Here is a 26,145-nt window from a genome sequence, read left to right as displayed (position 1 = left end):
CTGTAAAAAATATATATAAATATGCCATATTTTATACACCAAAATACTTATAGTGGTAGTAACTCTCTGAAGGCAAGAATCCTTGTCTTACTCATCCTTGTAGTGCCATCTTATAGAAGAGTAACTGGTACAAAGTATGTGTTCAGTAAGTGCTTGCTGAAAAAAAATTAAAGTGAATTAAGTTCTCAGAAAAAGGGGTACTCAATCAAGTAAATATATGAAATTTTAATATCTTTTTCATCTGAAATATACAAAGTTCTAAAGATAAAATATATACCGAACTAAAATCTTCTTATGTAACTTCATTATTACAAACTTAAGTCTTGAGTCAAAGATCCAATTCTAAAAATATAGTCTTAAAAATCATGTATCTACATATAATACTAAGACAAGTAAACTGTCTCAGGCTGTATCATTATCATCCACTGCAGCATAGATGGCTTGATTCCTTCTCTTGATTTTCTTTCTTTGTTCAGGTTCATGTTCATCACTCAGCCTCTTCAGTGGCACCGTGGTTAAGTCCTTTCCATCCCCCAAGTCCACAGGGTCACCAGAATTCCCCTCCTTGCACACTGGGGAACCCGATGTATCGTCAGAAGATACAGTCATGGAACTTGGCAAGATCCTGATGTCAGAGAAGCTTGCAGAAAAGTCAGAAGCTTGATCACAAGACGGTTCTACAGACGGTGTATTCGTGTCACTGTGTGCACTTACAATACTATCATCATACTCCTCTTCTTCATCTAACATGATCTCATCTGGATTAATAGAGGACAGGGCAGATGTGTCTGTGTTATATTCACTAGGGTCTTCTCCAGAGTCATTACCCTCCGTGTCATCCTGCCCTTCATAGTCACCACACAAGTGCTGGTCTTCCTTGGCCTTCTGAAGCCTGACGTTAATGTCTGTGATGCCAAGTTGGGCACAAAATTCAGTCGTCTGAGGACTGATCCTATGAACCAACTGCATCTGTGTCTGTGGCTTGCTAGGGTCATAACAAGCAGCTGTTATACTAAAGTTATTTGGAACTTTGAGGTCATGATTCAATTTCTCCAGTACTTCGTTAATAGCTTCTTTTGTTGCACTGTAATCCCATCTAAAAAGTCAAAAACAATAGCTTTTTACATTTTATCGACCTCAGCAATAAATAATGAAATCTAAGTATGGACTGCAGGTGAAAGAATTAAAAAATTAACCACATTTCAAAATTAATAAAATTATAGTTAACTTAGCAAAGGGCCATTTCTGAAATTAAAACAATTTTTAGAAAAAGCTGTCCTTAACTCATGCCCTAAAACAAGTACAAATTATTTTAATGTGCAAACCAAATCTCCACCATCGTACAGTTTGATGCACTTATACACTTACTAGAGCTGGTGCTCAGCAGTCCATTTTCTTGGATTTCTTAGATGGAAAAAGTGCAGTTTTCATATCAGTCGGTAAACTCTGACTTGTTCTGACAGTCGTTTAACAATAACTCCTTTGATTAAAAAAATTATAACAAGGTGGAGGAGACAAAAACTGTGCATACAATGGAGACAGCAAATCCTAAATAAGGCCAGACTTACCTTGTATGCAGGCCATTATTCTCAGGCATATTCCACAGGCGCTCAGTCACATTAATAAGATCATCAGTAGCCCTGAGAACAGTGAGCCATTCAGCATCATATTCCAAGTAATCAGGAGCACTGGGGTCATGTTCTACTTCTATTACCTACAGGAAGAAATCGGTAATTTTAAGAAATACATACGCGTTCTTATATTCTAGAAATGTCAATATAACAACACAGTTTAGGAATTTAATTTAGTAGCTTAAAAACATTAACTTAAACATTCCCCAAGAAAACTCAGAATATATAAATTACAAAGAACAACAATAAATTCTGAAAGAATAGTTAGTAATTTCTTTTTTAATCATAGGAAGAGCAAACTACATGGCAAAGTTATTTCATTTTCTCTTTACCTGAAGAAAGTCTCTGTGTGGTAAGCACTTGTCCAAGGCTAGAAATTTGGTTGCTTTGGTTGACTGTCCTTTATCCATGGTCTAGAAAATATGAACTATGATTTAATAAAGAATGTTAAAACATCCTCGGGTGGGTGGGGTGGGGAGGGAGAGGTCATATGTATACCTATGGCTGATTCATGTTCATTATGGCAGAAACCAACACAACATTGTAAAGCAATTATCCTCCAATTAAAAATTAAAAAAAAAAAAATCATCTCAGGCAAGTCATACATTGAATAGGATAGAAATAATCTTTATTACCCATACCTCTAAGCTGTGTGTTAAAGGAACAACTGTTACTTTTCCAAAACAAGTTAGCTCTATTTCTACTTGTACAATGGCAAGCAAGGCACTTAAATTCTCTGCATTTCAATTTCCTTACAAGAGGACTTCCCTGGTGGTCCAGTGATTAAGAGTCTGCCTGCCAGTGCCGGGGACACAGGTTTGATTCCTGGTCCAGGAAGATCTCACATGCCACAGAACAGCTAAACTGGGTGCTACAATTACTGAGCCCACACACTGCAGCCACTGAAGCCCACACACCGCAACTAGAGCTGTGCACTGCAATTAGAGAAGCCCAGGCAAAGCAACGAAGACCCAGCACAGACAAAAAGAAAAGTCCTTATAGTAGTCACAGCAGAAAGTAATGGTGGTAATGATAATGTTAAAGCAAATAAAACACAAAAACCAAAGTGTATAACACAAAGGTTAAAGAACAGACAAGAGAAGAGCTTAAAAGCAAACTGGCAGAGCTAAAACCATAAAACTTGTAGAAGAATTAATAGGAGAAAACTTTTGTAACCCTGGGTTAGGCAAAGATTCTTAGATATAACACCAAAGTAGATATTCACCAATAAAAATGAAAGCAATAGTGACACTCGCTACAAAAATGATCCTCAAAGCAAGTAAAAGAAAGAAAGCAGAAACCAAAGACTATTTATTTTATGATTCCACTTATACGAAATGTTCAGAAAAGGTACGTCCACAGAGATAAAAAGCAGTAGTTGGCTGGGGCTGAGGGCAGGAACACAGACTGACATCAAAGAGGCACACAGGATCTTTTGGGGTGATGGAAATGTTCTAAAATTGGATTATATATGATGTTTGCACAACTCCAGAAATTTACTAAGAATCACTGAATTCTACACTTAAAACAGGTGAATTTTTTGATATGGAAATAAAAATCCAATAAAGCTCTTTTTAAAAAGTGAACTGGCAGAAAGCAACATGGGGGGATCACAAACATGAAAGTCACACTGGAAGAAGTAAAAAGTGACTCACTAAGAACAGCAAGGAAGCAAGCTCTTCAACACCCTGCTGAGAGTTTTGACTCCGTGGTGGGGAGGGAGTGGCCGGTGGGAGGCACAGAGACCACGAGCAGATTCGGGAAGCACGGTGGTTCTGAGGAAAGGTGATCTCTGGTGTTGGTAAAGAGCTCAAACAGAAGACTGGTGAAGTCAGAGGTGCCAAGAAAAAGGGGATCAAACATAGCCTTAATTCAGAGACACAAGCTTCTGAGGTTGACACCAGAAGACTAAGTTGGGCAGGTGGGGGTGGGGGTGGAATATCAAGTCAGGTGCTTCAGTAACAGTCCAAGAAAGTCACAAGCCCAGAAGAGATTAACAAGGACGCGGGGCAGGTGACTGACAGAAACAGAAGACTTGGAGATGAGGATAATCACGTTGGCAATAGCCCAAAGGAAGATGAAAGAGGTCACCTTGCTTCCTTCCCCCAGTGAAGCTGGGGAGTGAGAATAAGAGAGGGCCCACAGGCATGTTTTCAGACAGAACCTTCCAGACTGTGTTTGAGGAGCATCACTGAAGTACACCTCTACCATAGAAAAGGATTTGGTCCAGTAAGTTCAGGAAGCACTGCATACCCCATCCCCAATCCTGGAGTAAGGTGATGCCCATTAGGACATTAAAGACTCTCAGGTTGACTTCCCAGGCGGTCCAGTGGTTAAAAAATCCACCTTCCAATGCAGGGGACACAGGGATTAGGGTTAGGGAAAAAAGATCCCACATGCATGGGGCAACTAAGCCCACACTGCAACCACTGAGCCTGAGAGCACGCTCTGGGGCCCATGCACCACAACTAGGGAGAACCCAAGTGCCACGTGCGATCCCACGAGTTGCAACTAAGACCCAATGCAGCCGAATAAATAATAAAGACGCTCAGAAATTCTAGAGAAGCTTCTGAAAAGGTATCTCTGTTAACCCAGTGTGTTCTAAACATTTTCCCTAGGGAATACTTTATGGGAAAGTCAGAATTAAGTCAGAATTGGAGGTGAAAGGAAGAACCATGTATTTCCATAAAAGCCTAGCTCTAAAGTCTATATTATCTACCTGCTATCAAGCACAATCAGCTATGCAGTTACCCAAGGAGCACTCCAGAAGTTTTCCTCCCTCTGTCACTAAATTCTGATGATTCTGCTTCCAAAATATCTCTGGAGCCTGCGTCGTTCTGTGTTCCCTCTTGCCATAGGTTAGAACCTCATCTTTTACTTACATAGCCTGCTCTGTCTCCCACTTTACATTACTCCAACCCACACACAAAACTGTTGCCAAACTAATCCTTCTGAAATGAAACTCTCATGTCACTATCTCCCAACTTTCCCAAACTGCAGAGAAGGGCTGGGAGGCAGCTATGATCTTGCTCCAGCTTTCTCTCTCCCTGTGCCTCAGCCCCAGAGACCAATTGCACTTCCCCAAAGACAGAGTGCCGAAGAATTGATGCCTTTGAACTGTGGTGTTGGAGAAGACTCTTGAGAGTCCCTTGGACTGCAAGGAGATCCAACCAGTCCATTCTAAAGGAGATCAGTCCTGGGTGTTCTTTGGAAGGAATGATGCTAAAGCTGAAACTCCAGTACTTTGGCCACCTCATGCGAAGAACTGACTCATTGGAAAAGACTCTGATGCTGGGAGGGATTGGGGGCAGGAGGAGAAGGGAACGACAGAGGATGAGATGGCTGGACGGCATCACTGACTCGATGGACTGAGTTTGAATGAACTCCAGGAGTTGGTGATGGACAGGGAAGCCTGGCGTGCTGCGATTCATGGGGTCGCAAAGAGTCGGACACGACTAAGTGACTGAACTGAACTGAAAGATGCCACACTCTCAGACTTACAGCCTGTGCACACACTGGTCCCTTGGCCTAGATTACCCTGATAACCTGCTTCTTCTTGGCAACATCAATTCCTTTAGAAGACCTCCTCTATCCCTTCATCTCTCTGTCCACATCCCCACCTTACCGTGGCCTGGTTCAGGTGCTCCCACAGTACCCTAGCACTTTTGTCACAGACCTACTACACTATTCTATAATTGACTGCTTGTCCCTTCTTCCATTTGGATGCTGAGTTACTCACAAAAGGAAACTTATCTTTGATTTCTTTCGCTAACTTCCCAACTGTGCCCATGGTGCCCATAGATGTTCAGTAAGCGTTTATTAAATCAAAGAATAAACATTTTGGTTCCTACCTGGTGCTGCATCAAGGCTGCAAACTTTACATGTAGGTGGGCAGAAAACCAGTAAGTAGGTTTTAAGTGCTCTAAAAGCTCGGAGGCAGCAGGACTTCCTAGTGTGTTATTTTCCACTTCTTGTCGGAAAAAAGATTTAGTCTTAAGAAGTTGCTTCTTGTTTCCATAATGATAGATACTTCTTGGCCAATCATGAGATAAGAATATGTCCATAGGCTGCTTCAGCTTTAAAAGAAAAAGAAAAGAAAGCAAGCTCTTAAAAAGAGATTAAACAAAAGGAATCCTCTGCCTTCCTTCCACTATCACACAACCACTTACCCACAGAGTTCTCTAGATTTCAGTGAATTCATCCTAGGGACACTTTATTTAATGAAATTATAGAAATACTGAGCTACTCACTCATCAAGGCAAAGAGAAATAACTTTCTCTTTACCTCATAAATGATCCTTATTTTCTATGGCAAGGCAGCTCAGTAGAGACACACTTTGATTAGACTGCCAGGCTCAGTTCAGCCTGGCAGACTCTACCACTGAACAGTGTGGGAAGTCTCCGGCAGGTGACTTTACCTAACTGAGCCTTGGCCTCTCACCCTTAGTGTGACAAAGTTGAGCAATATCTATCTCACAGAATCTGAGTGACATTTATATGAACTATCACAGATGAAAATTGCTAGCCCAGTTAAGCACTGAAAACTGAAAGTGAAAGTCACTCAGTCATGTCCAACTCTGTGACCCCCTGGGCTACACCGTCCATGGATTTCTCCAGGCCAGAATACTGGAGTGGGTAGCCTTTCCCTTCTCCAGGGGATCCTCCCAACCCAGGTCTCATGAATTGCAGGCAGATTCTTTACCAGCTGAGCCACAAGGGAAGCCCAGGCACTAAATGGGATCACAAACAAAAACCTAGTCTCACCCACTCTCCAATTAAGCCAGTGTTTCAATATGACCTTCACGATTTTCCTATATCCTCTATTATCACTATTATTTTCTATTTAATATCACTATTTAAAATAAAAAAGTAATACTTTCTGTAAACTATCACTTTTTTCCAATATGTATTCATCAGCTTTACCTTAAGGAATAGTAGCTGAAATCATGGATCAAACATTTTATTATTAATCACTAAAATAAATGTATAGCCATTAAAAATTTATAAATGTTCATCTGTGAACCTCCTAAAAACAACTCAAGATCCAAATTTTAGAAATATAGAATTAAGCTCTTCTTGGAAGTAGTAGACTAAACTGATCAAAATACATTCTGGTACACAATTTCTTTACATTTTTTTCAAGTCTGCCATAGTATAGTTTTTACATACCTGTTTTAATTTGTAGACTTCAATATTTCTCACATGATATATACTCCTTACTGTAGCTGCATTATAAGGGGGGCACTCAAAATGACCTTAAAGAAGAGAAGTTGTATTCAACTCCTTTAAATACTGAAAATATAAATACATACATATACTGCTCCAAAACTGATGTTTGTCATCAATACTTTTGGTTTTTAAAAATTTTATTTGAAAAACCCTGCTCTCTAAATGCTGGTATTTTCTAATAAGTAATTACAAAGTATAAATCTAAATGACTAGAGGGGCTTCTGATTTTTAAAATTAAATTATATTTAATTTTAGAATACACTGCTTATTCACATAGTTTAAGATTTAAAAGATGTACCATCTGATAGGTATAGGGGAATGCGAAAGAAGAGTGAGGGAAGGATGGATGGGGAATTTGGCATATGGCATGTGGGATCTCAGTTCCCTGACCAGGGATTAAACCTAAGCTCCCTGCAGTGGAAGCTTGGAGTCTTAACCACTGGATCGCCAAAGAAGTCCCTATATCGTGATATACTTAACTAGTTCCCATCTTTTGCAATTACAAAGAAGACTGAAATAAATAAATTTGTTTATATCATTTTGTACTTGTGGACTATATCTGTAGATAAATTCCTAGAAGTAGAATACCTTAGTCAAAATACTTGTATAATTTCCACAGATATTACCAATTATCCTCCAAAGAGTGGTTCCTATTTGCATCTCCACCTGCTACATATGAGATGGCCTATTTTTGTAGACCTGTTCCAACAGTTTACAACAGGGAGCAGGGCAGCAAGGAACAGACTTGAATTTAATAGCTATACTGAGGATATAAAAATTTTAGCTGCCAATTTAATTCATGAAAGTTTAAAATCAATGGGAATCCAAGCTATTTCTTTAAAATCAAGTTACGATTCATTCAGATTCAGTGTGGTATACTTATACAATGGAATACTATTCACAAATTAAAATGAATACAGTTACATGTATCAACATGGATTTCAAAAACATATAAACAAATGTTGCATAAAAATATATGTAAAATGATACACTTATAATGAAGTTTAAAGCACTCTATATAATACAATGTTTAAAGCTATTAACTGATATGGTAATGACATAAAATAATCAAGTGAATGATAAACACCAAATTCAGACTAGTGACTGCCTGGTGAAGTAAGAGAGGAAAAAAGGGGAGAGATGGGACTGAGGACAGACAAACAATGAATTTTGATTGTATCTGCACTCCTTTTTTTTTTCTTAAAAATCAAAACTAAAAATGGCAAAATACCAAATAAAACTAAATGGTGGATACACAGATGATACATTCTAATGTTCTGTATGTTTTCATATGTATATAATATTTTATAAATTTAACAAACCTATTCATAAAAGAAATTCAATGAAAAAGTCAAACTATATATTACGTTTAAGTTACTCTGTGGCATACAAGTTCTAAAGTTTAAAAACAATTCTCAGGGGACGACCCTAGTGGTCTGGTGGTTAAGAATCCACCTTCCAAAGCAGGAGACATAGAGTTGATCCCTGGCTGGGGAACTAAGACCTCACAGCCATGAGGCAACTAAGCCCACAAGCCACAACCAGAGAAGCCCCCACAATGAAATTAGAGACATCCTCCCACCACAACAAAGACTAGTGCCGCCAAAAATAAAATAAAAACTTTAAAATAATAATAAAAATAAATAATAAGAAATTAAAACAATTTTCAGAATAACAATACCCACTTTGTTGTACACCTGAAATTAATGTAACAACGTAAGTCAAGTTTACTTCAATTTTTAAAAAAAGAATGTAACTTTTTTTTTTTTTAAAGGATAATAATACCTTTTCGATAGTCATGAGATTTAAAGATACCAGAGATTCCACCAATTCTTACTCCTCGGTATTTTACTACTCCTGCCAAACCTGAAAAATTACACAATTAAATAAAATTACTATAGGATAAAGCAATCTCTTTACTAACTTAACGGTTTGGAGGCCAAGAATACCATTCAGTCCTAAAATTATGTGAAAATTAAGTATCATGATGAGGTTACCCTTTTACATAGAAATATGCCAACAATATATAAGGTGGACGAGGGAGAGGGGACTAGAAGCAAATCAGGCAAGAGACTGAGCGGAGAGGGAGGAACAAATGAGACAGGGTGTGTGAAGAGGGAAATTGTGGTTTTGTTGTGTAGTCAGTCACTCCAGTACTCTTGCCTGGAAAATCCCAAGGATGGAAGAGCCTGGCAGACTACAGTCCATGGGGTCTCGAAGAGTCGAACATTACTGAGTGACTTCACTTTCATGCATTGGAGAAGGAAATGGCAATCCACTTCAGTATTCTTGTCTGGAGAATCCCAGGGACAGAGCAGCCTGCTGGGCTGCCGTCTGTGGGGTCGCACAGAGTCGGACACAACTGAAGCAACTTAGCAGCAGCAGCAGTCATTAAGTCCTGTTCGACTGTTTTGTGACCCCATGGACTGTAGCCTGCCAGGCTCCTCTGTCCATATGATTTTCCAGGCAAGAATACTGGAGTGGGTTGCCATTTCCTTCTCCAAGGGGTCTTTCCCACCCAGGGATCAAACTCGTGTCTCCTGCATTGGCAGGCAGATTCTTTACCACTGAGTCACCTGGGAGGTTGGTACCTAATAGAATATGGGGAGGGGGTGGGGGAAATAGGGGAAAATGTTCTATGATGGATTTATATGTTATAAACCTAAAAGTCAAAGGTGTAAAGTATAAAGAACCTGCAGTTTCTATATTTCATTTCTGATTGATCATCTTCAATTTCACCCTTTCACAATACTACAATTGTCAAAAGAAGATCAATCAGTAAAAAAGAAGAAGAATGAAGTTTCTAAAGTTCAGAAACATCTGTAAACATTTAAATAAAGACATGAAAGGACTGTATAGTTCAAAAGAATTAAAAATGAACCTGAACCTAATCAGGACTATAAACCTAAATGCAAATTACAGGCAACACACAGGATAAAAGGAGTGCTAAACAACACGAGGGAATCCAGTCAGCTAAACCTAGAAAGCAGGAAAGTCTGTTACTGCCACATAAATTCCCCATTTTCTTCAACATAAATAGCATGAGGGGTAGGGAGGAAAGTGAAAAGGGACAGTTAATAAGATTCCAGAATCATGACAATCAAATAAAATGCGCAGACCTTGTTTGGATCCTATGTGAATAAGTCAACTGTAAAACAGACTTCTTTGTGATAATCAGGGAAATATGAACATAAACTAGGTAACAGATAATAATAGATAATTGGTATAATCCTGGTACTGTAGTAGTGGTATTTTAAAAAATCTTCATCCCTTAAAAATACATGCTAAAGTATTTACAGGTGAAATAATCTGATGGCTAAGATTTGCTTTAAAATACTACAATCACCTCCTTCCACAAAAGAATTTAGTGGGGAGTGGGTTAAAAGAAGGAACACAGAATGATAATCGTTGTTACAGCTGGTTAATAGGTACAGAGATTCATTATACTATTCTCTATTTTATCAATGTTTAACAATTTCCATTATTAAAAGTTTATTTCTTTAATTTAATAAGAGGAATAGGAAAAAAATAAAGAGAATGCAAACAGTGTGGAAGCTCTTTGCAGTTACATTAAGTATTGCTTAAAGCACTAAATGATGCATGGGCATATTCTCAAGATTGCCTACTTATGTGAATTATTTTAGTTAAATTTTCATAATTAACTATTTAAATCAAGACAGTCCACAAACACCACACATCTCAAGATGCTGATCAACTGATATACAAATCCTGGCAGGCTCTTCCATGCCATCAGACCAAGAAATTACCCATAAACACATACCTAAATAATAAATGTTTGGTGCTACCCAGCCACCGTAGGGTAACTCTTGCAAATGATTTGAGGCTTCATGGTTTCCCCCAATGAAAATCGTGAGAACTGGGGCCTTCTTCTCCCCAGAGTAATACCTAGAACATAAGGTTAAAAGTTGTCAATTGGTATTGCAGAAATGAGACACAGAGAAACGCAAGTGGGCACGCCTATACAATTAGTCACAGCAGAAAAGCAAAATGATCTCAAGGAAAAAAATCTGAGCTCATCATAAAAACTTTAAAAGCTCTTCCTAAACGAATTCCCCATCCTTTTCCTTAAGAATGAAGAGCTGCCACTTTGGGTTTCAAGCCAAAGTATGTTCAGTGAGCTCAAAAACTTTTGTCAGTTCACTGCTAAAGCCTTAGTTTCTAGAATGAGGACTGCTTTGTGTGTGCTGTGTTTAGTCCTCAGTAGTGTCCGACTCTTTGTGACCCCATGGACTGTAGCCCGCCAGGATCCTCTGTCCATGGAATTCTCCAGGCAAGAATAATGGAGTGAATTGCCATGCCCTCCTCCAGGAGATCTTCCCAACCCAGGGATCGAACCCACGTCTCTTGCATTACGGGCGGATTCTTCATCTTCTGAGCCATCGGGCAAGCCCTGAACGAGGACTAGCACACAGCAAGGATCCAATAAAAACTCTTGGATCATTAAATGAACAAGTCCCAGAGTTTTATCAAGCATTAAGGTAGAGGAACCTGTCACTTTCTTTCTCCAGGTGTCCCTCTCAGGCTGAGATCCCTTTCGAAACAAATAGATGAATGGAAAGAAGAAAAGTGACTGACATTTACTAAACGCCAGTTCCTAGATACACAGCATGAACAAAGACGAGAAACGAGAACTAAGAGAGACAGCTGGTCAGTGGTAGGCACACGGGATTGGAACCCAGCCCCCACCGCTGGCTGCCCCACACCTCGTACCGCGGGCCGGGCCGCGTCCCTCACCTGTAGAAGGTTTGCATGTGGCGGTACTTGGGCGGCACGGCCATGCAACGCAGGTCGGCCTCGTTGCGCACTGCCTGGAAGTCGCCGCAGCAGAGCAGAAGGTCTATCCGCCCCGGGCCGCGCCGCTCCGCCAGCGCCAGCGTCTCATAGATCTTGTCCAGCTCGCCGTGGCAACAGCCGGCCACAGCCACGCGCATCCCTGCCGGTCCGAAGAGGGGAGCGCTGCCCGCAACCCCTTAAGCCAGAACCAGCCCAGGACAGATAGCGAAGACCAGACTGAGCTCAGCAGCCGCCCGCCTTTCCTGACATGCCGCCTCCTGCAACCAAGTCTCCAGTAGTATAATTCACTTCCGCTTTCCAAATCTCGCGAGAAAGGGATCGGAAGGGCAGCATCCACTCAGGGATTGCAGGGAAAGTTCAAAGACTCGGATTTTGCCTGTCTTGGCGGGTTTTTGAGTACGAACAGATTGACAGATGCTAGAAATTAAAACCAGAATAGTAAAATAAACATTCCCGAAAATAGTGTAGTTTGATAATATGAAACCAAACTTAGGGTGTATACCCCTCACGGCAAAGATAGTTGCCTGAAATTGATTAGAAATTAAAAGGTTTCTAAAAGACACTCCAAAATAAAAACAAATTTAAAATAAAACTGAAAAACCCACTGACGATTTTGAAATTATCTCTTCGAGGAGTTTCTAAAATTATCAGGGGTTTTTGTTTGTGTTTTTTTTTTTTTAAGGGGACCGGGGACTCTTCATTTTCCTACTAGTCGTTTGTATAACTAGACAGCAAACTCAATGAAAGCGGAAGAATGTCTCGAAAACATCCAGGAGGGAAAAGGACCAGACTGACAGTTGATGAATTTGTGGCCAAGGCAGAAACAAATAAACAAATAAAACCCTTATGGCAAATTTAATCAAGAAAAGAATCGAACTTCTGGAGATCAAACCCAGGTTTCTTGCATTGCAGGCGGATTCTTTACCGTCTGAGCCACCAGGGAAGCCCAGGAATACTGATTCTGTTAGAGTAAAGACAGTATCTAGATAGAGGCACTCATTTTGTTTAGTTGCTAAGTCATGTCCATTCTTTTGTGACTCAATGGACTGTAGCCTACCAGGCTTCTCTGTTCATGGAATTTCCCAGGCAAGAATACTGGAGTGTTGCCATTTCCTTCTCCAGGGAATCTTCCTGACCCAAGGATTGAACCTGTGTCTCCTGCTTGGCAGGCAGATTCTTTGCCTCTGAGCCACCAGGGAAGCCAATACTCAATGATGAGCAAGATGAAAAAAGAAACCACATGTGAACTATGGAAACAGGCTAAAAAAAGCCTAATCTAGGGTAAAGCTGAACAGATATTAATTAAAACTTTGTAGCTACAACAAGACCTTTCTCCTCTAAATCAAGTCTGCTTGTTGAAGTGGTTGATTCCAAGGCAGAAGTACAACATGAGCCTGGATCTTCTTGTACCAAAAAAAAAAGGTGTGCTCCTTGAAAATATGTGAGTTATTTTCAAATATCTTTTGATATTAATTTCTAACATAATTCCACAGGGATAAGAGAACAGACTCTAGGATTTCAATACCTTTAGACCATGAAAATTTTGCACCTTGTTTTATGTCCCTGGATATGTCCCCTATTTTATAGTCTGTGGTAACTGGAATAGAATTTGTATCCTACTGTTGTATGAAAATTGTATTTTCACCTAATTGTGCCTTTTAGGCCTACTATATGCTTCTACTTTTCTGTATATTCATTCTATTAGTTTTTAAGAGTTTGATAGTGAAATTCCAACTAAAAGTCTTAATTAATCTACTTAAAAAATAATTGTAATATACAGTGGAACTGTATGTAACTCTGTTCTGTATTTTCCAAGTCTCCTATAAATGTGTTATCATATTTTCATAATTTAAAAAATAAAAAAGAAAGACAAAAAGAAAATGAAAACAGGAAGTACTCAAAGAATCTGGAACATCAAAATGACATTGACTGAAGGCTTTCTTACAGGCCAAATCTGAAACAATTTCAGCATCAAAATGCATAATTGTAGTAACAGACATTAGCCCATTGAATAAAGTAAGAATACACTATTTCATTCTGGCAGAAGTAAGTGAATAAACAAGTAAATAGGAAAAGAGAGCTCACATTTACATAAGAATGCTGATTGATAAGTATAGAAGGAAAGTTGGAGTTAAAAATTACCATTTACCATCATCATCATCACTGTTCCAAGTAAGAATTTTCAATGAATGTTAAAACAACTAGGAAAAACTTTGAAGAGTAATAGGATATTTATAGGGCTTCCATGGTAACTCAGCGGTTAAGAATCCATCTGCAATACAGGAGACACAGGAGACCTGGGTTCAATCCCTAGGTCGGGAAGATCCCCTGGAGGAGGGCATGGCAACCCACTCCAGTATTCTTGCCTGGAGGATTCCATGGACAGAGGAGCCTGGGGAGCTACCGTCCATGAGGTCACAAAGACTCAGACACGACTGAAGCGACTGAGCACACGCGGACATACACACACACAGGATACTTATATAGTCTCAACGTATCTATTATTTGAAGCTATTTATATGATCTCAATTATTGGAGAAGGAAATAGCAACCCACTCATTTATTCTTGCCTGGAGAATTCCATTGACAGAGGAACCTGACTGGCTGCAATCCATGGGGTCACAAAGAGTCAGATAGGACTGAGCGACTTGCACTTCACTTGTATGATCTCAAAGTTTCTTTCCAAAAGATACTTTTCTTTTTTTTTAACAAGGAGACAAATAGGGATTTTACACTAGAGAAACCTTACAGACACCACTTAATAGAGTGATCAAAGTTAATCTCACTAGGAATGGACAAATCCACATCATGTGTCTCCTGAGATGACTTACATTATTTCTGTGGTATTCCTACAAAAAATGCATAACCTGAATCTAATCTTGAAAGATAGGAGATAAATTGAAATTGACAAAAAATATTAAACTACCTGGCCTGTCTTTTATTTTTAATATGATTGTTGTGAAATACAAGGACAGACTGAGAAAGATTAAAAACCAAAGGATACTGAAGATTTGTGAGAACTGAATGCTATGTGCTGCTATAAAAATACATTATTAAGATAATTGCAAAATCTGAATAAAATCGGTAAATTAGATAGCACTGTATCAGTGTTAATTTCCTGATCTTGATCATTTTACTATGGCTACATAAAGGATTCCCTTGTTTTTAGAAAACACACACTGAAATATTTAGAAACATATATATCTGCCCATTCATGTGGTGCAGGGGCTAGAAGCTAAGAAACTACATTTCTTAGAGTTCCTTGCCAGCTGAAGTCTGGATTAGGTTTTGCAAATGAGAAACATTTGTGTAAAGTTAGGAGGTAGAAGAAAAGTAAAAACCATTTCTTTTCTCTTCTGGCTCTGGCAACAGTTGTGGCAGCTCAGCACCCCGAGCTCATTTAGTGATGGTAAACTTCTTGCTGTTCCTGATCCGGAGTAAACTATTCCCTCCCTGTTTACCCAATAATTTTATAATCTTTTTGCTTAAAATACCTAAAATGGGTTCTGTATTCTTGTGTGTTATACCAGCTTAGATATCATTCAAGCAAAAGGCAAGAAGCAAGATATTTTCAGCCATGAAAGGCCTCCAAGGAGACAATACCCATGAGCCCCTCTTGAAAAAATATGACTTGACAATGAAATCCAGCCAAGTAAGAGTTGAATAAAAATAAATAACACAGGAAAGAACTGCATTTAAAAGATGGATGATTTAGAACAGAGTGAGGGAATCGGAAGTGCTGTGGTAGGGGTAGGGCACTTAATGAATGTAGGGTGGTTCTGCAAGACTATGTTGATAGGGTGACACTGAGCTTCACGAAATAAGGGAATGAGCTATGGAGCTATCTGGGCAGTGAGTTTTCTAGTCAGTTTATAAATAAAATGTTATAAACATCAAGATAAAACATCCATCCCTGCTATCTGTATCTTGTAATTGAACTAAGTGGTTGTGGCACTACCACACCTGATGCTGCTGCTGCTGCTAAGTCACTTCAGTCGTGTCCGACTCTGTGCGACCCCGTAGACAGCAGCCCACCAGGCTCCTCTGTCCATGGGATTCTCCAGGCAAGAACACTGGAGTGGGTTGCCATTTCCTCCTCCAATGCATGAAAGTCAAAGTGAAGTCGCTCAGTCCTGTCCGGCTCCTAGCGACCCCATGGACTGCAGCCCACCAGGCTCCTCCGTCCATGGGATTTTCCAGGCAAGAGTACTGGAGTGGGGTGCCATTGCCTTCTCCAGGCAGTACACTAATTGCAAGAAACAAGTGAGCAAGTCTGCCGTGGGAAAACTAGAGAGGCAAACATCACAGAGATATATTAATAAAAAGAGTTCTGCGGCGACTCTAGGCTCTGCATTTTTAACTTGTCAGACCTTCCATCAGACTTCCTAATTTCATCAGACTTTTTTATTTAAAGCTAACAATATCTCTTGTTTATAGGTTTGGTGTCTTTTCAGATTCCATTCCTGTCTTGTAAATGGTGAAGATTGAATTTACTTTGCCTAACTTGTCACCTTTACATCTCCATTTTCAAACTCATTTGCCTACTATGGTCATTATTGCTTGGAGTGGGGATGTGGGTGTCTTTTCAGTTCAGTTCAGTCACTTAGTCATGTCCGACTCTTTGCGACCCCATGAACCTCAGCATGCCAGGCCTCCCTGTCCATCAGCAACTCCCAGAGTCCACCCAAACCCATGTCCGTTATGTTGGTGATGCCATCCAACCATCTCATCCTTTCTCGTCCCCTTTTCCTCCTGCCCTCTACTTTCTCAGCATCAGGGTCTTTTCAAATGAGTCAGCTCTCTGCATCAAGTGGCCAAAGTATTGGAGTTTCAGCTTCAACATCAGTCCCTCCAATGAACACCCAGGACTGATCTCCTTTAGGATGGACTGTTTGAATCTCCTTGCAGTCCAAGGGACTCTCAAGCGTCTTCTCCAACACCACAATTCAAAAGTATCAATTCTTCTGGGCTCAGCATTCTTTATAATCCAACTCTCACATCCATACATGACTACTGGAAAAACCATAGCCTTGACTAGACAGACCTTTGTTGGCAAAGTAATGTCTCTGCTTTTGAATATGCTGTTTAGGTTGGTCATAACTTTCCTTCCAAGGAGTAAGCGTCTTTTAATTTCATGGCTGCAATCACCATCCGCAGTATTTTGGAGTCCAGAAAAATAAAGTCAGCCACTGTTTCTCCATCTATTTGCCATGAAGTGATGGGACCGGATGCCATGATCTCAGTTTTCTGAATGTTGAGCTTTAAGCCAACTTTTTCTCTCTCCTCTTTCACTTTCATCAAGAGGCTCTTTAGTTCTTCACTTTCTGCCATAAGGGTGGTGTCATCTGCGTATCTGAGGTTATGGATATTTCTCCTGGCAATTTTGATTTCAGCTTGTGCTTCCTCCAGCCCAGCGTTTCTCATGATGTACTCTGCATATAAGTTAAATAAGCAGCGTGACAAAATACAGCCTTGATGTACTCCTTTTCCTATTTGGAACCAGTCTGTTGTTCCATATCCAGTTCTAACTGTTACTTCCTGACCTGTATACAGGTTTCTCAAGAGGCAGGTCAGGTGATCTGGTATTCCTATCTCTTTCAGAATTTTCCACGGTTTATTGTGATCCACACGGTCAAAGGCTTGGCATAGTCAATAAAGCAGAAATACATGTTTTTCTGGAACTCTCTTGCTTTTTCCATGATCCAGTGGATGTTGGCAATTTGGTCTCTGGTTCCTCTGCCTTTTCTAAAACCAGCTTGAACATCTGGAAGTTCACGGTTTATGTATTGCTGAAGCTTGGCTTGGAGAATTTTGAGCATTACTTTACTAGCATGTGAAATAAGTGCAATTGTGCGGTAGTTTGAGCATTCTTTGGCATTGCCTTTCTTTGGGATTGGAATGAAAACTGACCTTTTCCAGTCCTGTGGCCACTGCTGAGTTTTCCAAATTTGCTGACATATTGAGTGCAGCACAGCATCATCCTTTAGGACTTTAAATAGCTCAACTGGTATTCTGTCACCTCCACTAGCTTTGTTCGTAGTGATACTTCCTAAGGCCCACTTGACTTCACATTCCAGGATGTCTGGCTCTAGGTGAGTGATCACACCATCATGATTATCTGGGTCGTGAAGATCTTTTTGGTATAGTTCTTCTGTGTATTCTTGCCACCTCTTCTTAATATCTTCTGCTTCTGTTAGGTCCATACCATTTCTGTTCTTTATTGAGCCCATCTTTGCATGAAATGTTCCCTTGGTATCCCTAATTTTCTTGAAGAGATCCCTATCTAGTCTTTCTTATTCTATTGTTTTCCTTTATTTCTTTGCATTGATTGCTAAGGAAGGCTTTCTTATCTCTCCTTGGTGTTCTTTGGAACTCTGCATTCAAATGGGTGTGTCTTTCTTTTTCTCCTTTGCTTTTTGCTTCTCTTCTTTTCACAGCTATTTGTAAGGCCTCCTCACACAGCCATTTTGCTGTTTTGCATTTCTTTTTCTTGTGGATGGTCTTGCTCCCTGTCTCCTGTACAATGTCACGAACCTCCGTCCATAGTTCATCAGGCACTCTATCAGATCTAGTCCCTTAAATCTATTTCTCACTTCCACTGTGTAGTCACAAGGGATTTGATTTAGGTCATACCTGAATGGTCCAGTAGTTTCCCCACTTTCTTAAATTTAAGTCTGAATTTGGAGTCCCCAGTAATCCAGAAGATGGTAAGCCATCTGAAGCCCTGCTGGTTTTATAGTGTCTCTTTTCCTATAAATAATTGAGGTCCTTGTCCTAGCATTGATCTTGGAAGATCTGTCAGTGTTTCCACATCTAAATGCAGTGAAGTGGTGTCTTAATTGTTTCATTAGACAAATATTTATGGAAAAGCCACGCTCTGTGTGGAGCAGCACACAGAGCTTTGCCTGGTCTGTTTCTGTTGACCCTTTAGGTCAGAGCTTGGGAGCCACCTCTACCAAAAGGACTTCTTATGACTTTAGTCCTGATGAGGTTTCCTCGTAGACCCTCTCTTAGCCCCACACCCTTTCACTAGTCATCCTACATTCTAATGACTTGTCTCTCTTCTTCCCCACCCTCCCCCAGTGTCACAGGTGTGATATTAGTTCCCTAAGATTGAACTCATGTCCCCTGCAGTGGAAAGTGGAAGCAGAGTCCTAACCACTGGACTGCCAGGGAAGTTCCTCTCTTTCCTTTTTTGAAAGCTCTGTGATAACAGGGAATGTGCCTTTCTTGTTAATTGTATTAGCACCCCTGACCACAGTTCCTGGCACATAGTAGGTACCTAGTAAATACATTTTGTTGAGTGAATTAATTTCCAGGATCCTTGGTCTTCTGATTATTATTCTCTAAAGGAGTTCTTTTCTCATTATTAAAGAAAAAACAGTTGCTTAACCCACAGTGACTCCATTTTTACACTTTAATTCTTCACTCTGTGTTTTCTAAGAACAAAGATATTTTCTTATAACAGTACAGTTATCAAAATCAGTACATTAACAATACCTCATCCACAGAATTTGTTCCCACCTAGCCAGTGTTCCCATTTATGTGCTATGTAGCAAGAGGGGAATTTTATTTTTTTCAGGATTCAATCCTAGAACACAAATTGCATTTAGTAAGTGTCATGTCACTTTAGTTTCCTTTAACCTCTAACAGTTGTTCAGCTTTTCTTGTCTTTCATGCCAGTTTTGAAGGATGTAGATGTGTTATTTTATTGTATGTCCCTCAAGGTTTGTCTGATGTTGGCAGGAATACCACAGAACTGATGTTATATCCTTTTCAGTGAATAATACCATGGGATGTCTATTTATCCCACTAGTGGTATTATTAATTATAATCACTATAATAAAGTGGTATCTATCAAGTTTGAAAGTGAAGTTGATCAGTCATGTCCGACTCTTTGCAACCCCATGGACTGTAGCCTACCAGGCTCCTCAGTACATGGAATTTTCCAGGCAAGAGTACTGGAGTGGGTTGCTATTTCCTTCGCCAGGGGATCTTCCCAACCCAGGGATCGAACCCAGGTTTCCTGCACTGCAGGCAGATGCTTTACCATCTGAGCCACCAGGGAAGCCCATCTATCGTTTATCTACTGTCATTAGTAACTTGTGGGGAGGTTCTGTTTCTCATCATATTTCTCCCAATTAGTTTGAGCATTCATTGATTCTTGCCTCAATTAGAACTCCTATGGTTGTCAAAAGAGTGGTTTTCAAATTCATCATTTCTTCTAAATTTGTAAGTTGAAATCCAGCCATAGCAGTTACCTAGTTATAAAAAGTGCATTTTGTGGACTTCCCTGATTGTCCAGTGGCTAAGACTGTGCTCCCAGTGCAGGGGGCCTGGGTTTAATCTGTGGCTAGGGAACAAGATCCCATGGGCCACACCTAAAAGGTTCCACATGCCACAACTAAGACCCAGCACAACCAAATAAATACATAAAAAACAAAAAGTGCACTTTCTACTTTACTGCTGTTTCTATTAAGAGACTTTTTTATTCAATTCTGCTTTATGTGTATACATATTTTACATCCTCCAAACACCTGAATTATGGATGCAGTATTTCTCATTGCAAAGCTCTTGTCGATTTTCTTTAATTGGTTGCTTGCTTAAGTGCTCTGTAATCCCATGTGGGAGAGTCCTATTGGGTCACAGAGGACTATGTATTAGAGAGCAAAGTATTGAACCTCTCAGAGACTCACTCTTTTCCTGTCTGCTTGAAGGCAGGAGCCACATCTTTATTCACTTTGAATCCCTAGGACAATGTGTGCCAAGTAAACCCACAGTTAGTGTCTGTTGAACCAAACTATATCTCCTCTGTACCACTGTTAGTCCATTTTTTTCTTTTTAATTGATTTAAGAAATCGCTTCTATTTTCAAATCTTTTAAAGGGTCCTCTAAATTCCTTTTGGGATCATTCCTTTTTTGTTTAGTTGCTAAGTCATGTCCAACTCTTGCAGCCCCATGGACTGTAGCCTGCCAGGCTCCTCTGTCCACGGGATTCTCCAGGCAAGAATACCGGAGTGGGTTGCCATTTCCTTCTCCAGGGGACCTTCCCAACCCAGGAATTGAACCCAGGTCTCCTGGATTACAGGCAGATTCTTTACCAGCTGAGCTATGAGGAAAGGTCTTTCTACACCATAAGCTTTCCTTATTATTTTTTTTCTTTCACATTTTTTTTCTTTTCACATGCTTCTACTTTCAAAAATATGGCTTTATTTCTCTACCCTGGCAATTCCCTTTAGACATTTATAAATACTTTTCAGATTTCTTTCCTGCTGTGTTGTTCTTAGTTACTCAGTCATGTCCAACTCTTTCTGACCCCATGGACTGTAGCCCACCAAGTTTCTCTGTCCCTGGGGGATTCTCCAGGCAAGAATACTGGAGTGGGTTGCCATGCCCTCCTCCAGGGTATCTTCCCAACCCAAAGATCAAACCGCATTGCGAGCAGATTCTTTACCATCTGAGTCACCTGGGAAACCCAAGAATACTGGAGTGGGTAGCCTATCCCTTCTCCAGGGGAACTTCCTGACCCAGGAATCGAACCAGGGTCTCCTGCATTGCAGGAGGATGCTTTACCAGCTGAGCCACCCTTATTTTCTGTTGTGTATTCCTACTTTTTCTTTATTAAACTCACACTTTGTTGTGATTTTTTTCATAAATTAATACTGCTTTGAGAAAGGGAAGGATGGGCTGAAATTTCATTCCTGTGTGTTGAGGAGTCTGTGTGGCTGTTCCCAAAGTTAACTGTTTTGTTGTTGCTGTTCCATGGAGGCTGAAACAAATTTTTTAAATTACCCCTCAATTTCTACTCATTATTTAGGTTTGAAGGATGTACTTATGATTCACTTCAGCTCAGTTCAATTGCTTAGTCATGTCTGACTATGGCCCCGTGGACTGCAGCATGCCAGGCTTTCCTGTCCATCACCAACTCCCAGAGCTTACTCAAACTCATGTCCATTGAGTTGGTGATGCCATCCAACCATCTCATCCTCTGTCATCCCCTTCTCCTCTCACTTAAGATTATTTATTAGCAAAATTTGGACTAGAAATGGGATGCCTGATCTCAGAGCTTAGGGCTTTGCTAATCAATACTTCCTTCCTGTAAAACAGTCGTGTCATATTCTGGAAATAAAACAGAAAAGCCTGGATGCTTTGATTTTAGCCACAGTTGTAATGAGGGTTCTATTGCAAGTTTAGATGTATGCTATCTAAATGCATGCATGCAGCTTCAGTCATGTCCAACTCTTTGTGACCCCATGGACTGTAACCCACCAGCCTCCTCTGACCATGGGATTCTCCAGGCAAGAATACTGGAGTGGGTTGTCAGGCCCTCCTCCAGAGGAACTCCCCGACCCAGGGATCAAACCTATGACTCCTTCATCTCCTGCACTGCAGGTGGATTCTTTACAGCTGACCCATTAGGGAAATGTTCTCTGCATTCTACCCTAAATGTGAGCCTTCACATTCTGCTTTTCTACATCAGGTTAGGGAAGCCCTCTCTGTTCTATGCAGAAGTACAATCCAGGAGGGTAGAGAATTAAAAGCTGTGGGAAACTCTTAGTACAGGATGGGAGTGGTGCATTAATGCTCCAACCTCACGATGGCTATCCAGGATTGGAGGCATGCTATAAGTTTTTCAGGGGTCCTTAAGGAATAAGCAGTGACTTCAACAATGGACCCTTACACCGACTTTTTCTTCTTTCTTGTCCCACTCTTGCTGATCCATCAATTCTGTTCCATGGAAACCCTTTCTAAATAAACTAGCTGCACCCAAATCATTGTCCCCAAGATCTACCTTTGGGAGTGCCCAAACTAAGCCACCTGGAGGAGGGCATGGTTTTCTTGCCTGAAGAATCCTGTGGACAGAGGAGCCTGGCAGCCTACAGTCCATAAAGTCGCACAGTTGGACACGACTGAAGTAGCTTAGCAGGCACGCTCTGTACGAGGGCTATGATCTGCTCTTTTGTGGTTTGTAGTGGTATATGATATGGTCCTAGGTGATACATGATGGACATTTAAACATTTTTGTAGTTATTATGTTAATGTGTACTAGACTAAAAATATACTTGACTTTTCAGAGCCTTATGGTTTAGGATGAGGCTAAAATTAATGAGTTGAAATTGGTTTTAAAGAAAAACATTGAGGGAATAATACCTGGGTGCAGATTGGCAAACATTGTGTGGGTGGTATGCAGGGTAATGAAATTTGGGGAATAGTGTTGCGGCAGGAAGAAAACCTAAAATGAAATCCCTGCTTTCTAGAAGGTCAACAGTGAGGGAACACTGGCCCACAAGCAAGAATGATTAGTACCACAATAAATTTGGAAACCAAATACAGGGATAAGATAGGAAAACAGTGAGGAGCAAAGTGAAAGCTACGCTAGAGCTACAACCTCCATGGGAAGGCTATTATCCTAGTCCAGGGGAGAGGTAATACCAGCCTGCGTTAGGGAGTGTCTTCAGCAATGGCATAAGGACGAGTAATATAATAGGTTCATTGCAATCATGCTGTGAAAACCTCGCTGGTTGCGAACAGCATGGAGTTGAAACCTGTTCAGCCAAATCCAGAGCAGCTTTGTCCACATATATACACAACCACACAAATGGAATGAGAGAGCTGAACTCGTCAGTCAGAAAATAGAATTAGAAGCATATTTTTATTTGGCTTCAACGATCAGAGCGGTAGTGTGAATTAGTCAGATTCTTGCCCCCATTTTTTTTTTTTTTTCTACTTGACTCAGAGGCTCGAGAAACGCTAACACATATACAGCGCTTTCTATGTCTCAGGCATGTTATAAGAGCTTTACATTTTCCATTCTTCTAACCCTTTATTTGACACAGGAGGAAACTGAAGCATGGGAGATGCCCAGGTAATGCAGCTCTGTGAAACAGCAAGGAATAAATTCAGGCGTTCTGGCTCTAGAGTATCTATTCTTTACACTAGAATAAAGAGTCGGAAAATGCTGAAACAGCTCACCCTTCAGCGTCGGATCGTGAAATACTCTTACTGGTGGCAGAACACTTGGCTCTGGGATCACAGTTTCTCCTTCTGTAAGATGGAGATAATAACGACGCTAGGAGTTTGGTGCAAAGAAGGAGTGAGATAATGAATGCGAAAGTGAACTTCAAATTATGTAGGTGGCTCCACACACCAGTCTTTTGGAATAATGAGAACGGGAACTCAAGAAATTGTAACGAATCAATCTATGAGGCTCCCGACTCCGCCCCTGACGCTCCTCCCTCCGCGAGCCGCAGGTGGGGCGGCAGGTCTTCTTTGCGCATGCGGGAACTGCTGCCCATCTCTAACCCAGGCTGAGAGTAGCTGCCGTTTCTGAGAGGACGATTCGTAAGGAGGCCCCTGGCGCGGTTTCCCATTGCTCGTCCCTCTGCGGGCTTTGGCCATAGTTCAGCGGTGTCTAGAGGGTGGTCTGTTCTCGTTTACCTGCCTGACTTTCTGCAGAGGTACCTGTGGTTGGCCCAGTAGTAGGCTGTCGAAAGTGCCGGCCCCCGCGCCGGCGCCGGCTGCAGCCGGGTGGGAAGGCTCAAGATGGCGTGCCTGTTGGAGACCCCAATCCGCATGAGCGTCCTCTCGGTGAGTGACCCGCCGCAGCCGCTCGCTTGCCCGCGCGGGAGCTCGGGCCCAGCCCGCGCCATTCACCACCAACGCCGTCTGCCTCTTGGGCACCACCCCTTGGGGTGGCCTCTGGCTCAGCTCTGGGCCGGGGAGTGAGAGAGGGTGGGCGGGCGGGATAGACTGGATCCCAGCCGAGCTCGAGACGTCTCCAACTCCCGGAGCGCTCACCGGTGCCGGTTCTCAGGACGGCGTCCGGCGGGCGGGGTGGTTGGGCATACGGGCAGCTGGCCCAGCGGCGCGGCTTGGGCTTTGCCAGTTGTTTCACCGAGCCCTCCTCTTAGCGATGCCGGTTCCCCGGGGCCGAGCACTCTGCTCCGTGAGGCGCCGGGCTTGCCGCTGACCTGGAGATGAGTGCCCACTTAGCCACCCCTCCCCCCGGCCGCTGTGGCAAAAAGAGATAGAGGGTTCTTGGCCCCCACAGGCTTGGAGCTACCACGCCAGATCTGTGTGGCTTCTATCTCTTCCCAGCACCTGGTCACGGGCTGGAGCTGCTTGCTTCTTGGCAACGGGGATTTCATATCAGTTGCAACGTCTCCTAGTGTGTGTAGTTCTTTAAGCTCCCTTTCTCCGCTCTGCTGTGGAGGTCTCAGCCCTGTGAGTCTGAAGGAACCTGTGCCTGGCATTCCTTTTTCCTTCAAGGGGAGTCAAATGTTTAAAAAAAGGAATGTATTGACATACCAGAAAGCAAACCTAGTTTGCTTGTTGAAGTTTAAAAATAAAACCAGAACGCGACTTTCATCGTGTACTGTGTTGCTCTTGAGAGAACCAGGACCAGGGTTGAAAGTTACTAGAAGGTACCTTAGAAGGGTTTTGCAACAAATGAGAGCTGTGCAACTGAGAAAAGTCAGTTTACCAGAGGCCCATTTGTTGTAGTTGGAAACCAGCCGGCAAAGATTGGTTGACCATCTTTTAGATTTGTCGTGGAAGTCAATCCGATGTTGAGAGGGTGGCTGGATTGTAGATGACTTGTCAGGTTCCGTGAGTCTGTGGCTTCAACTGGTTTCTTTTCTCTTCGGTGACTTCTCCCATAAACACACTCACCTATCTTAGCAGTTAGCACGTTTGCAACAATTCGCTTTAGAGCATTGTTGCAGTTAGAACATTGTTGCAGTTAGAGCATTGTTGCAGTTAGAGCATTGTTGCAGTTACAGAATTGTGGTATATTCTACCTTGATAATTTTTTTGTAAGGAGGGAAGCCGTACAGAAATATTTTCTCTGATCCATTTTAGTAATCCCTTTTTAAAAATTTTTAACTGTGACTGGGGAAATAATGTTCACCTAAGCATTGAATTTAAATTCAGTTACCACACCTCTGACTGACACCTAGGAACATTTTATGGGCGAACAGGCCAATGACTTTTCCATCATTATGCTGTTGTTTTTAAGTCGCTTTTCTCAATTCCCTTTAATTATTCTCATTTATCCTTAACTTCACTTGAAGCGTCTTTATTTTTGTACGTTTTCAACTCATGTAGCGTACAGTTGAATTTTTTGTTTTGTTTTGTTTTCACTCCCTTAGTAATATTTCCTATTAAACTTTGTGCAAAAACTTCTTGAAGAGTGTTCTGTACTTCTAGTTGGGATTTGCTTTAGCCCCAGTCTCACTGGGCCTCTCTTCCCCTCCACCTCCAACCACCTGTTATTTTTGTTGTTGTTGTTATTGTTGTTGTTTTAAGGTTTTCAGAGTCTCAGGGTCTGGTCTTTCAGTTCATCAGTTCTGGAGCCTTGGGAAATCAGAGCTTTGGATAAATGATTTAAGCTGTCTAGCCTTATTGATAATAATAATTTCAACTGAAGCCTGGATCTTTCAAAGTTCTACCTAGGGCACCACTTTTTGAAA

The 26,145-nt window shown here is 41.2% G+C and overlaps 2 protein-coding genes across 7 annotated transcripts in view; one reads left to right on the top strand and one right to left on the bottom strand.

Moving 5' to 3' along the window:
- Nucleotides 1-205: 205 nt before the first annotated feature.
- DBR1 (debranching RNA lariats 1) lies at nt 206-11,955 on the bottom strand. 2 transcript variants are annotated; one of them, XM_005201876.5, is made up of 8 exons: nt 11,615-11,955; nt 10,641-10,765; nt 8,645-8,725; nt 6,800-6,885; nt 5,483-5,707; nt 1,964-2,044; nt 1,569-1,714; nt 206-1,096 (listed from the first exon to the last, which is right to left on the bottom strand). In XM_005201876.5, the coding sequence occupies exons 1-8, from the start codon at nt 11,809-11,811 to the stop codon at nt 403-405; spliced, it is 1,635 nt and encodes a 544-aa protein (XP_005201933.1). In that variant the 5' UTR covers nt 11,812-11,955; the 3' UTR covers nt 206-402. The 2 variants fall into 2 exon arrangements, with proteins under 2 accessions (XP_005201933.1, NP_001073759.1); NM_001080290.1 differs by lacking the exon at nt 8,645-8,725 and having other exon boundaries at nt 212-1,096; nt 11,615-11,846.
- Nucleotides 11,956-23,979: 12,024 nt separating this feature from the next.
- Nucleotides 23,980-26,145, top strand: part of ARMC8 (armadillo repeat containing 8) — a 109,134-nt gene continuing 106,968 nt past the window's right edge. For 4 of the 5 annotated variants that reach the window (XM_005201885.5, XM_024991103.2, XM_024991095.2 and 1 more), the window contains exon 1: nt 23,980-24,262. Coding sequence is in view for 4 of the 5 variants with exons in the window: in XM_024991103.2 (XP_024846871.1) it covers nt 24,218-24,262 (45 nt within the window). In the remaining variant the exon portion in view is untranslated. The remainder of the gene's footprint in view (nt 24,263-26,145) is intronic. The other variant, NM_001046458.2, reaches the window with a different exon arrangement.

This window comes from Bos taurus, chromosome 1 (genome assembly GCF_002263795.3).
Source record: "Bos taurus isolate L1 Dominette 01449 registration number 42190680 breed Hereford chromosome 1, ARS-UCD2.0, whole genome shotgun sequence".
In the NCBI taxonomy this organism is placed as follows: domain Eukaryota; kingdom Metazoa; phylum Chordata; class Mammalia; order Artiodactyla; family Bovidae; genus Bos; species Bos taurus.
This window is presented reverse-complemented; position numbering and strand designations above follow the sequence as displayed.